This window comes from Hemitrygon akajei, chromosome 4, assembly GCF_048418815.1.
Source record: "Hemitrygon akajei chromosome 4, sHemAka1.3, whole genome shotgun sequence".
Classification (NCBI taxonomy): Eukaryota; Metazoa; Chordata; class Chondrichthyes; order Myliobatiformes; family Dasyatidae; genus Hemitrygon; species Hemitrygon akajei.
In genome coordinates, this window is record NC_133127.1 from 163462621 (window position 1) to 163477267 (window position 14647).

Consider the following 14647-nt stretch of genomic DNA (forward strand, 5'->3'; position numbering starts at 1 on the left):
AAAAAACAACTTACCTCTGACATCCCCCTACATTTTCTTCCAACCACCCTAAAATTATAACCCCTTGTATTAGCCAATACAAGCCTGATTTGCATGCTGTTTTGCATGCAATACAAGCAAAATTACAAAAAATATAACTGCAGATGCTGTGGATCAAAGAATACGTACACAATGCTGGAAGAACTCAGCAGGTCAGGCAGCATCCGTGAGAAAAGAGTATCCAATGTTTCGGGCCGAGACCCTTCATCAGCAAAATTAGCCTGTTTCCAAGGAAACAATCTCTGGCTGTCCACTCAATCCATACCTCTTATCAATATTCCAAGTGTGGTGTAACCAGAGTTATACAGAGCTGCAACCTTGTGGCGCTCCAACTCAATTCTTCAAATAATGAAGGCCAACACACAATATACCTTCTAAACCACCCGATCAACTAGTATGCCAACTTTGAGGGATTTATAGACAGGGACCCCAAGGTTCCTCTGTTCCTCCACACTAAGAATCCTAACATTAATCCTCTATTCTGCCTTCAAATGTGACCTTCCAATTTGACTCATTTCACACTTTTCTGCATTGAAATGCATCCGCCACTTCTCAGACCAGATCTGCATCTTCTCAATGTCCTGTTATAACCCTCAACAATTTTCTACACCATCCACAATACTACCTACCTCCATGTCATCTGCAAACTTACTAATCTATCCATCCACTTCCTCATCCAAGTCATTTGCAAAAATTACAAAGAGCAGAGGTCCCAGAACAGATCTCTGTGAAATATCACTGGTTACTGACCTCCATCTACAATTACCCTCAACCATTTATGGGCAAGTCAATTCACACATGGCCAAGTTTTCTTGGATCTGATGCCTCAACTTTCTGAAAGAACCTTCCATGGGGAGCCTTATCAAACATCAATCCTACTACTCTAACTTCGACAATGAATTTTGCTACAGCCTCAAAGAATTCACTCAGGCTTGTGAGGTGCAATACCTGCCCCTTACAAAGCCATGCTGACTATCTCCAATCATTCTATGCTTTTCCAAATGCTCACAAATCTTGCCTTTAAAATGTTCTCCAATAATTTGCCTTCTACTGAAGTAAGACTCACTGGTCCATGATTCGCAGGGTTATCCCTATTCCCTTTCTTGAACAAAGGAATAACATTTGCCACCCTCCAATCATCTAGTACTTCTCGAGGCCAGTGAGGATGCAAAGATCATGTTGCAATTGGGAAGGGAGGGGGATTCTATAAAACACTCCCAACACTGTGACTGTTTCTTTCCTTCTGACTTCCACCCACACTGATTTAGTAGATAATGCCTCCACAACATTCTTCCTTTCTGCAGCTAGTATACTATTCCTGACTGGCAATGTCACTCCCCCAGTTCTTTAACACCCCCTGTCCCTTTCTGAAATATCTGAACCCCAGAAGATCCAGCAGCCATTCCTACCCTCATGACAAGCAAGTCTCTGTAATGGCCAAATTGTAGGTTCATGTACTGACCCATAGTCAATATATCCAACTACTGAGCTCTCGCCTTCTCCCCCACTTCACTTCTGAACTACAGAACTAGACTCAGTGCCAGAGATCAAGGTTGCTGCAGCTTTCCTCAGGTAGGTTGTTCCCACTAACAGTATCCAAAACAGTATACTGTTATTGAGGGGAATGGTCCTTCTTGATAGCCTGCTGCACCTGCAAACAAACCTTTTGTGATTCATGCAGAAGCACTCTCAAGTCCCTCTGCACAGCAGCATGCTGCAATTTTTTAGTTTAAATAATCTGCTTTCATTTTTCCTTCCAAAGCAGATGACCTCATATTTACCAACACTGTACTCCATCTGCCAGACCCACTCACTTAACCTATCTATATCTCTTTGCAAACTCTCTGTATCCTCTGGACAATTTGCTTTCCCATTCAATTTAGTATTATCAGTAAACTTAGATACACTTGTTACGAATGTGCCGCAACTCTGAGGGGCCGAAGGGTACAAAGTTGCCCCCTCCTTTTTGAGAATCGCAAGATCACTATTAATTCAGGTCTGGAACCCAGGAAATGAGAGAGAGACACGCAGAATCCACAAGGTTTGGAATGTGTCCAGGCCTCAGCAAAACAAAACCACTGATAATGGCTATTGTCTCTTGGAGACGGAATTGTGTATTGAGTACTGTACTATTCATTGAAGCCCCTCAGGGGATGACCAGAGTGGGCTGGTTGAGGGATTGCATCATCCCAACCTGATTGACATCTGAGACCCTGTGAGTAAGGATAAAAGAGGGTCTGGGGAACAACCCCTTTAGGCGCACCAGGAGAAACGCTAGAAATCCCGTGACAGTGTTTAATAGCGACAGCCGGTGGGGCTCGTGTGCGTCCTTCCCTTGCCTGGGATTGGCGGGCTCACCACGGAAGAACGGCTTTAGCTAAAGGAGAGGCCACAAGTGAAAGACCACGACAACGAGACTCCTGACGGATCAAAATCATAAAGGTTGGAAAACCCGTAGCGGTAACTGTTCCCATTCTATTCCTATTTCTCTCTCTCTCCAACAAGTGCAACACAACGACAATCAAAAGACGGCAGCTTGTGGGACTGCAGTGAACTGTATATTTCCATCGGACAATTCATTATCCCCTAGACAACGACAGAGCTTATTTCTTATTGATTATTATTATACCCGCACTTTTAGATTCAGTATTGACGACGTATATTATCTGTATATTTGCATTGATATTATTTTTGTGTATTTTTACTAATAAATACTGTTAAAAATAGTATCATCAGACTTCAATGGACCTCTCTATCTTTGCTGGTAAGTGACCCAGTTACGGGGTTCGTAACACACTACACTCGGTTCCCTCTTCCAGATCATTAATGTACATCGCGAACAGTTGTGGGCCCAGCACCGACCACTGCAGCACACCACTCATCACTGATTATCAACCAGAGAAACACCCATGTATCCCAACACTCTGCTTTTCTATTAGTTAACCAATCCTCTAACTATACTAATGCATCACTCCTAATTCTATGCGTCCTTATGGACAAATTTTATTTTTATGCGGCACCTTATGGAAGGCTCTCTGGAAATCCAAGTAAATAATGTTCATCTGTTCCCCTCTATACACTGCACTTGTTAGATCCTGAAAGAACTCTAGTAAGTTTGTCAAACAGGACCTGTCTTTGCTGAATTCATGCTGTGTCTGCCTGATGGATCCATTTCTTTCCAGGCGCCTTGCTATTTCTACTTTAATGGTAACTTCATGCATTGTCCCCAACTCCAGACATTAAACTAATAGGCCTATAATTACCTGCCTTTTGCCTATATCCTTTTTTGAACAGTGGCGTGACATTCATCATCTTCCAATCCACCAGGACCTGCCCAGAGTCCAGAGAATTTTGGTAAATCATAACCAAAGCCTCTACTATAACTTCTGCCATTTTTTTCAGTATCCTGGGATACATTCCATCAGGACCAGGGGACTTATCTACCTTCAGGCTCACAAATTTGCTCAGCACTACCTTTTTAGTGATAGCTATGATATAGAGGTCCTTCCTTCCCATCACATCCATAGCATCTTTCTTTGGCATGTTAGATGTATCCTCCACTGTGAAAACTGAGACAAAATAGTCATTCAAAGCCTCAGCCATTTTCTCATTATCCAAAATCAATTCTCCCATCTCATCCTCCAAGGGACCTACATTGACTTTTAGCCACCCTTTTCCGCTTTATACAATTAGAAAAACATTTGCTATCTGTTTTTATATTTTATGCTAGTTTATTTTCATAATTTAGCTTCCTTTTTTTATTGCTTGCTTAGTGGCACAGAAATAATAAGGAAGAGTGCCACTTTGCTATAGATTTATGAGGATGTTGCTGGGATGCAAGGGACTGAGCGAGAGAGGTTAAGTCAGCTGATATTATATTCATTGGAGCACAAGAGAATGAGGAATGATCTTGGAGGTCTTTTTAAAGTATTTTTTAAACCAATTTAAGTGTGGTTTCAATATGGAATGAGCTGCCAGAGGAAGTGGATGAGATAGGTACATGAACATCTAAAAGGCTCTTGAACAAATACGTGGACATGGGCATCTTGGTTGGCATAGACAAGAAGGGCCTATTTCCATGTCACATAACTCTGACTATATAGTTTCTTATTGTGTACTGTACCAGCTGCACAAGCCACCATGTCAAAGTAAACATTGGCTATTGCCTGCAAGGGCCATCTGCTGAGTCAACATTTTTTTTAAAAATTTAGAGATATAGTACAGTAACAGACCCTCCATGCCCAGGACCCTGTACCACCCAAATACACCCATGTGGCCAATTAACCAACTAATCAGTACATCTTTGGAATGTGGGAGGAAATCCATGCTGTGACAGGGAGAAAGGACTAATTCTTCCCAGACAGTGGTGGGAATTGAACCCAGGTCACTGGCACTGTAATAGCATTACTCTAGCAACTACACTACCATGATGCCCCATTTGATGTTGCTTGTGGCATGCAACTCATGTACAGCAACACATTGAACGAAAATCACCCTCAGACTCAAAATCCAATAAACTAGATCCTCAATCTGCTGCAAAACACTTGCTATCTGCATTCCTATAGATGATTACTACTAGAAGTTGCAGAAATATTACCCTGAATACCATGGGCTGCTGAATACTGAACAGATTAATCTACATAATAATTTCATAAATCCAGGTGGAATCTGTTCAGACCCAAGATCTTATTTTATTACAACTTTTATAATAGATTACAGCAATATAACTACAACTCGACATTTAGCTAACAGGCTGTTCTTCTCTCTCTTTTAAAACAGTGGAATCATAATTGCTAACCTCTAACCCAGGTAAAATAATCTGTACAATTTTGGAAGATAATAATCTGAGCACCTACTGTCTCTAAAGCAACCTCCTTCAAAACTCAGACGTAGACCATCAGGACTTAAGATCATCAGCTTTTCCAATATTTTACTCAATTCTTTAAGATATTCATCCTTACTAAACTCTTCTCTATGATAACTGACACACATGGTATATTGGTTAAATCTCATCACTGCTACTTCCTCAATCAATCTTGCAAATTTCCTGTGCCTTTGATCATAAGGTGTCTACAACTGCCCTTACCAACTTTTTTCCTCTTGACATACCTTTAAAAGGTCTTAAATAGAAAGAAAAATAATTAGTTCATTGAGTTTGAAGAAAATGTTTTCTGTAAAACGCATATAATATGAATCATTTGCCTTGCACTTAGTTTCAGCATTTCCAGCTTTATTTTCTTCTTGGTCCATTTCAGTAGAAGAGAGAGACTGTGGAGACCCTTGATTATCTGATTGTACTTGGGGCTGAACATCAATCTCATAAGTCTAATTGATTCTTGTTCTAAAAGGAAGTGAAATATAAAGAAAGTAGACTAGTAACAACAATGTTTTGCCTGACAATATTAATCACTTCTCATTAAAAGGTATTTTAAGATATCTCCTCGATGCAAACGTGTCCTGTGAGGTTTGACTCATTCAGGTAGCAATGGTACAGCTTTTGCAGCTTTCATAGCCACAACCACAGGAATTCACTAAATTCAATTTTACAACTTTCCTTGATAGAATTTGAAATAAATCTTTCAAGCCAGTTTAATATCATCAACACTTATACCACCAGAACAAACTTAAAACATGCAAAAAGGATATGCAAAAAGCAAATCCTCAAGCCAAATATCAAAGTCACGATCACTAGAAGTTAAAAATTATCCATTTTCTGCAAGTTGAGTGGTTATTTTAGAAAAGGCACTGAAAATGTAAAACTAGGAAACCACTGCAATATTTTGGAAACAGTAGATTAAAGTGGCATGTTCTTGGTTAGTGTACAGATGTCTAGCATTTTACCATGTAATTTTTCAAAAGTATAATCCATGTTTATCTTTCATTATAAATTTAGTATCTTTTAGAAGATGCAAAATAATTACTGAAAGTGGAAACCTCTCTTTATTCATGGCATTAATTTGATATTGTAGAGTATTAAGAAATTTTCTGTTATTTGCACAAGAGTGGTGTGATCTACAGATTTTGTGATGAAGAACCAATGACAATGAGTAATTATTAATGACCAAGGATATCATTCTAAGGGACCTACCTCATCAATATCCTCTACCTTATGATCAGGTGTGATGGGACACAGATCTGTTTCCATAGTAGCTTCATTCTCTGAAATTTCCACCTTCTCAATCATAGATGCCGTTGAAACACTAAAGATTCCATGATCATTGACACATACTTCCACCTTCACTTCGGACTTTTCACCATTTGCTTGAGGTACTACATCATGGATAATATACTGTCCTGTACCAAAAGATTAATATGAAAAGATTAAAACTATGCAAGGTTCCCCATGCATCATAAAACAATAATGTGAAAACTACAGTAATCTGCTAGGATGCTATTTGGAAATCCCAGTTCATTAATTGGTTCACTGGGCTCCATTTTCTACCCTGCATCCAAGCTCAGTGAGGCCACATTTTGCATCTTTTCTCTAATCTCACTGGGGTCCCTATGCACCTTGCACTTTCAAACTCAATGAGAACACTTGAAAATTCAGCCATTTGGCACATCAAGTCTGCTCTGTCACTTGATCATGGCTGATTTATTTTTTCTCCAAACACCATTCTCCTGTCTCTTCCCCACAGTCTTTGACACCCTTACTAAATCAAGAACCTATAACCTCTGCTTTAAATATACTAAATGACACAGTGTCCACATCCAAGTGTGGTAGAAAATTCCAGAGATTCACTACACTCTGGCTAAAGAAGTTCCACCTTGTCTCTGTTCCAAAGGATGTCCTTCTATTCTGAGGCTGCACTCTCTGGATAGACTCTCCCACATTTGGAAATATCTCCTCCATGTCATTGTATCTAGGCCTTTCAATATTTGGTTGGTTTCAATGAGATTCCCCCTCATTCTTCTAAACTCCACTGACTACGTACTCATATCCATCAAACACTCCTAATACATTAACCCTTTCATTGGAGGGATCCTTGCAATTCTCCTCTGGACCTCTCCAATGCCAACACATCTTTCTCAGATATGGAGCCCAAAGATTCAAGATTATTTAATGTCATTTACAATACACAAGTATGTGAACAAAAAAAAATTACTCCAGATCTGATGCAGTGCAAAAACTCACGAGATAAAGAACAGATTAATTAAAAACACAAAATGAATACAAATACATAAGATAGCTTGTATAGATAGAGTGATTGTATGTCCATAAAGTGACACTAGTGTGAACAAAGGTGACTTAACAGAAAGTAAAATAGTGGTGGTTGGGGGTGTGGAGGGGTGGGTTAGTGGGTGAAGGTGTTGATCAGCCTTGCTGCTAGGGAAAGTGACTGTCCTTGAGTCTGGTATGCATGCTATGTAGCCTCCTTTCTGACGGGAGTGGGACGAAGCCCATGAGCAGGGATCCTTCATGTTACTGGCATTTCACAGGCACCTTTCTGTATATATACTTGGTGGGCAGGCTGATGCCAGTGATGCATTGGGCAGTTTTGCCTACCTGTTGTAGAGCCTTCCTCTTTGCAGCAGTGCATTTTCTGTACCATGTAGTGATGCAGTTTGTTAGGATGTTCTCTACAGCAAATCAACAGGATCGGAGTACACACATGCATAGTCCAGCTCTCTTCAGCTTCCTCAGAAAATATAATCGTTGGTGAGCTTTCTTGACTGTGTGTAATGTGTTCTGGGACAATGAAAGGTGTGCACTCCCAGGAGCTTGAATCTGTTTGCAGTTTCCACTGCTGTGCTGCCAGTGTAAAAGGAGTGTGAGTGGTGCGAATTCTCCTGAAGTTGATAATCATTTCCTCTGTCTTGCTGATACTGAGGATGAGATCATTTACTTGGCACCAGGTCTTAAGCTCTTCCGCCTCCTTTCTGTAGGCCACCTCATTGCTGTTGGTAAGGAGCCCCACTACTGTCATGTCATAGGCGAACTTGACAATGCGATTACTCAGGTGTTTCACTATGTAGCCATATCTGGGCAGAGTGCACAGTAGTAGTCTCAACACACAGCCCTGGGGAGGGGGGGGATACCAGGTTGAGGTTGATGGGAGAGGGAGTTGTCCATCCTGAATATTGAGGTCTATTAGTTAGGAAGTCCAATACCCAGTTGCACAGTGACCAAGGAGGAGCTTGTTCACCAAGGTCTTTGGGATAATAGTGTTGAATACCAAATAGAAATCGAAAATCAAACTTACACAAGTCAAAACTGCTCACAATACCCAAATGTAGTTTGACCAATCACTTCACAAGCCTCAAAATTACATCCTTACTTCTAATATTCTGGTCCTCTGAAAATAAATGCTAACATTGCATTTGCCTTCCTTATTACTGACTCAACCTGTAAGTTAACTTTCAGAGAATCCTGCATGAGGGCTCCCAAGTTCCTTTATACCTCCAATTTATGAATTTGCTCCCCATTTAAAAATCTGTCTATGCCTTTATTTCATCTACCAAAGTGCATGACCATATCAGACATCCCGTCCTCCACCCATTTTGTATCATCCACACAACACACCAGTTCGCTCATCCAGATCATTAACATAAAACGTGAAAAGTAGCAAACTCCACAGAACACTGCTAGCTTCCAGCAGCCAACCAGAAATACTCCCTTTATTCCCACTCTGTTTTCTGCCAGTCAGCCAATCTTCTATCTGTGCTATTATTTTTCCTCGTGGTACCATGGGCTCTTATCTTGTATTAGCAGTCTCATGTGTGACACCTTGTCAAAGCCCTTCTGAAAATCTAAGTAGCCAACATTCACCAGCTCTCCCTTGTCTATCCCGCTTGTTATTTCCCAAAAGAATTATAAAAGATTTGTCAGGGAAGATTTCCCCTTAAGGAAACCATGCTGACTTGGGTCTATTTTAACGTGTGCATACAAATACCCCGATACCTCATCCTTAATAATGGACTGACACCTTGCCAAACACGGGCCTATAATTTCCGATCTTTTGTCTCTCTCCCCTCTTAGAGAGTGGAGTGACATTTTCAATTTTCCAGTCCCCTAGTATCATTCCAAAAATCGATTGGCACTTAAAAGATCACTGCTAATGCTTCTGCAATAGTGTTACAGTATGAATAGTAACATTTAATGACAACATTAATCTGGCACCAAAATCTGACACTGCTGGATTAACAGAATTTTACTGTACATTGTTTTTAGTTACTTTGACCAGCACTTCTTCCCAACAAAGCAAAAATCTGGATTATTTTGAAATTGTTCCTCCAAGCCTCTACTCAAACAACATGATTTTCTATACAGACAGATTTTCATATCATCAACATATTCGGTCACATCAGAGCAAATTGACCATTTAAAAAAAAAATTAATGAAATTCAAATTTTGTTCTGAAATATTCATTGACTTTAAGCAAGTGCATTTTTAATAAATACAGAAGAATTGCATTAATCAGAAAAAAAAATTCACTGTGATCAGTTACCTGAATTAAGTAATTAAAATTGTTCTATTGAAAGAAAATAATATCTCAATTACTTTGGGGTGAGCTTTTTGGTAAATTAAACATTAAAAAATGCAAAACATAATAAAAAAGTTTACATTTTGTAATCTTAAGGTCCACAAACAAGCAATTAACATAAACTTGGGGTGAATAAACTCTTGAGCTTCCAGCCAGATACAGGTATCAAGTATAACCAAATATCAATTATAAACTTGAGGTAATTAATTCATTCTGGTGGTATAACCAATCTCATAAGCAGGGCCTGAGTTAAGTCAAATGATTTTATAATAATACATATAAATATGGCATAAACTCTCCATTAATATGACCACAATTTGCACAGTGTTATCAAATTAATCTTGGCAAGTTGCATTCAGCCCCTTGTTCCTGCTTTGTCTCAAGAACAGGACTGGTCATTTATCTTATTTTATCACTTTGATAGTGTGGCTGTTGTTCTAGAAACACTCACCAGAGGAACACCTTCTGTGTAACTATCCTGTCAAGCCACTTAATGCTGTAAATTTCAATGAATATTTAACCTCCTGTTCTTTAAAATTTCAGTTCAGTCTGCTTAACTTCTTCCAACACAATAAAACCACTATCCCAAGAATCAATATCAAGAGCATTTGCTGCATTTTCTCTTTCAGAAGCATAGCCATCCTCTTCTGTCTATATTTGTACCACATTTCACAAACAAGAGAAAATCTGCAGATGCTGGAAATCAAAGTAATACACACAAAATGTTGGAGGAACTCAGCAGACCACGCAGCGTAAACAGTCGATGTTTTGGGCCGAGACCTTTCATCAAGACTCATGAAGGGTCTTGTCCCGAAATATCGATCGTTTACTCTTTTCCATATATGCTACTTGGCCTACTAGTTCCTTTAGCATTTTATATGTATTACTTTGTACCGTATTTGTAATGTCATGTGGAGCTGAATGGTCCTAACCCAAGCCAATGGTTAAGCGTATTTTGATATTTCATGACTGCCAATGAAGAAAATTGTGAAAATGGCTAGCTAGATTAGAATAGATCCTTCATTCGTAGATACTTCATAACAGCTACTGTGTTGCCTTCAAGGCATTTGTTTAGTTTATTATATTTTCGCTTTAGTAATTCGTTTGTTATCGTTTTCTAGTTAAAGTTAAGGTTGTTTAAAGTAAATTCGTTGTCTGTGATATATCACGGCATTCGATGACGTCACACCCGGTTTCGCCGCGTCTTGTGGGAAAATACCGGTTTGGAGAAACGGGAAGGAGGGGGCTTATGTGTGCAGGATCAGCACGAGAGAAGTTTTCTTTCTACGCACTAGAAACATTAGTGAAGCAACGCCGTAAGTTCATGAGATAATCGATATGTTGAATTAAAAATGTTAACGCTGATTCTGTTAAAAGTAATGACGGTTGATAAAGTTTATGTTTTTTGTTATTTAGAGAGTTGCGGATAGTTTGTGTTGAAGTGTATTTAAAGCCAGTCGATGGCGTAGGTAGATTCTGACTGTATGTTGCACTTTAATGTAATATAGTTGTTGTAGTTTTATTTTTACAAGTATTTATGATGTAAATGTGATGTCAAGAAGGAAACAAATACTGTATATATTTTGTATTGTTTTATCAACAGTTTTCACCATACGTTAATGTGGAAGAGTGAACAGTAAACGATTAATCTTACTGGGACCGCCTCATTGACTGGTTTATGCTTGGTGTTTAGTTCAGAGTTCTTTTACACCTGTGCGAGAACACTACAGCTACATTTCTACAACTGGGTAGATGTTAATATTGTAGCAATATTGGTTGCAACTTGACCAAGATTGCAGCAAGATTATGATGCACAAACTATAATGGCAGGCCACATGCATTCTTAGAACAATTTGGTAACAAATTTGAAAATATACATTTTTCCTTTAAACACTTTTAATGGTTTAAATGACACTTGATAGGTTTGCTCAAGTTTACAAAAGGTAGGTGGTATTCAGTCTAAGTGGGCTTTCAGTCAAGGCATTCAGCTACGTACCCATACCAAAAATTTTTATTATAGCAGATAGTTGTAACATTACGAGTGCATCCTAGGCACACATTAGAAGTGAAAAAAAAAACTTGACATTAAGTGATACTACTGCCCAAAAACTTTAGTCCTATCCATTATTCCCTTTCAGTAGAAGTGGGATGGAAAGGAATTCAAACAACCATAACCATTAAGTTACTTTGATACTGGAATCAAGTAGAAACCCAGGTATGATAAGGGTTGCTAACTTTAGTTAGACAGTTTGGGCAAGATTATCTCTAATGGAATCAACCTTGTTGTAGGTAATGGTTTAGTTATGCTGCTGTGAATTCAAATCAGAGGTGATCAGCAAACCAGAAGAGTACTGTTTTATTATCAACTGTGCCAGGTTAGCTCATATCTGTCAATGTGCAGTACAGGTACAAGATTTTGTCTCAGCCTCCTCACTTAGGGAGAAGGAAGTCTTTCAGGCTTCAAAGACCCACAGATTTCAATCAGAATAATTATCTCAGTCAAGTTAGTAAAAACTTCAGACTAAAATACCTTTAGCACAGAAAAATACTTACCTATTCTTGGCTCTGTGTAAGGAAGTGAGTTTGGATTGCTGTAAAATGCTTCTAATTCAAATGGATGTTTTCTGTAAAAGGTGAGTAGCTTTGAAAAGGGGACAGCATGGTTTTTGGGATAAACTTCACAAATCCTAATAAATAAAAATGAAAGAATTTCAACTCAGCAAATGTTATTTAAAAGTCAAAAGCTATTTAATGATTCACAGTGATGTATTTTTATGGTTTTGTTTTGAAGGAATTTATGGAAAATAATAGCAAATTAACAATAACCCACTTGAGTAGTTTCTCTTACCCTCCTACTCCACCAGTTTCTGTATTCCAGCTCAGAGAAATTGGGAATGGCATTACATCAGTAATGGAGAATTCACGCACTTTGAAAGCAGGAGAAAGTATTGCACACTGAAAAAAGATATCAAGTTATACATCTGGATTTTTACATGAACTGAATTAACATTAATTTCAAAACACACTGCAGATGAATCTAAGAAAAAAATTATACAGACAAGTAAATATTAGACAAACTATTTTCCCATCCTGTCTGTAATAGCTCAATAGTATATTAACAATCCTTGTTTTAAATTATATTTAATTGGCCTATGTACCAGCAAAATATTAATCATTAAGTTCATATATTTAAAAATTACTTCCAAAGATAGTCTTACTTGTATAGCTAATACATCTGCAAACTTTCTAGATTCTAGAATAATTTGATGGGAGCTTGAAATTCCCAGTAGTCTGCAGAACTAGCCAGAAGTAAACACAAGCATTCTAACAGACTATTACCTGTAAGGCACAACCTCTGGCAACGGCCTCATCTGCGTTGAGTCTGGTGCTGGTAACCTTCCCAAAGAATTTTGCTATCCTTTCTTTAACTGCTGGTATACGTGTGGAACCACCAATTATTTCAACTGTACTGACATCTGCAGGTTTCAGCTGTGTTTGATCCATAAGTGATTCAAGAGTTGTCTCTACTCTTTGTAGCAGGCTTGCACATAATTCCTCAAAGTGAGCTCTGGTGGAATATAGATTTGACATGTGGTTCATCAATTTATACAAATCAAGCCAGGATCAACAGGCTCTGGGATAGCTTCTTTCTACAAGCTATTAGACTGTTAAATTCACGTCCCTACATTGCGATGGAGTCATAACGCAAAGATTTTTACTCCCTCATTACTCCTTTTTACTCGTGTGCGACTATTTTCATGGATATATTTAACAAATTCCATCCCATCCAATCCCTTTGCTCTATAGCTGGTCTAGTCGATACTAGGGAAGTTAAAATCTTTCACCGATACTACCCTACTATTCTTACAACAATATGCAATCTTTCAACGCATCGTTTCTGAGACATTTAGACAGCCAATCAAATTGGCAATGCATAGAATTATACACAACTAATGTTGATAAATGGGACTAGCGTACCTGGGTAAAAAGACAGGCACGGAAGTGGTAGGCTGACAAGCAAATTTCTGCAAAAATGTAGGCTCCAAACACAAGGAAAGTTGTATTTGTCTTGAGGACAGTCTAAAATACTCAATAATTTTCTTCTTGTGGAAGTATTGGGGGTTCTTGCGCAAAGTAATGCTCAACTATAAAGGGTTTTGTTTATTAATTTAGAAGAATGAGGTATATTGTGACTGGAATAGACTGGATTAAAAGAGATTGAAATTGTTAACTTTCATATTACTTCTTCTAGCTGAACATTAAGAAACAGAGTTAGACGTTACAGATTGAACATTAATGAATATATACAGCTCTAAAGGTTATGGTGAAAGGCGATTCAATGGTTTTAGGGAATGACTGCAATCAGGTGGCTTGAGCTAGATGATCTACCATAATTTTCTCTGAATGTAGAGTTGAGTGTACATATACGTAGGACAAGTAGAAAGTGACGCTGGAGATATTGTAATGAGTGACACAGAGATGGCAGAGGAACTGAATGCATATTTTACATCAGTTTTCACAGTGGAAGATGCCTGCAGTACATTGGACATTCAAGAGTGTCAGGGGAGTGAAGTATGTGTAAAGAAAATTACGACCGAGAAGGTGCTCAGAAAGCTTAATGGTCTGAGGGTGGATAAATCTCCTGGACCTGATGGAATGTACCCTCGGGTTCTAGGAAGTAGCTGGAGAGATTGCAGAGGCATTAACAATGATCTTTTAAGAATCAATAGATTCTGGCATTGTACCGGATGTCTGGAAAAATGCAAAAGTTACTCCGCTATTTAAGAAGGGTGGAAAGCAGCAGAAAGGAAACTATAGACATGTTAGCGTGACATCAGTGGTTGGGAAGTTGTTGGAATTGACTGTTAGGGATGAGATTACGGAATACCTGGAGGCACATGACAAGATAGGTCAAAGCCAGCATGGTTTCCTGAAAGAAAAATCCTGCCTGACGAACCTACTACAAGCTTTTGAAGAAATTACAAGCAGGGTAGACAAAGGAGATGCAATAGATGTGCTGTACTTGGATTTTCAGAAGGCCTTTGACAAGGTGCTGCACATGAGGCTGCTTAACAACATAAGAGCCCATGGAATTACAGGGGAGCTACTAGCATGCGTGGAGA

General features: G+C 38.8%; 1 protein-coding gene across 2 annotated transcripts in view; it reads right to left on the reverse strand.

Annotated features, from left to right (window-relative positions):
- Positions 1-14647, reverse strand: part of LOC140726882 (heat shock protein 105 kDa-like) — a 77039-nt gene that overhangs the window by 16311 nt on the left and 46081 nt on the right. Inside the window, exons 8-12 of one of the 2 annotated variants that reach the window (XM_073043844.1) lie at positions 12864-13092; positions 12373-12479; positions 12078-12211; positions 6128-6333; positions 5236-5364 (exon numbers count right to left, since the gene is read on the reverse strand). In XM_073043844.1, the coding sequence (XP_072899945.1) occupies positions 5236-5364; positions 6128-6333; positions 12078-12211; positions 12373-12479; positions 12864-13092 (805 nt within the window). The remainder of the gene's footprint in view (positions 1-5235; positions 5365-6127; positions 6334-12077; positions 12212-12372; positions 12480-12863; positions 13093-14647) is intronic. The other variant, XM_073043845.1, reaches the window with a different exon arrangement.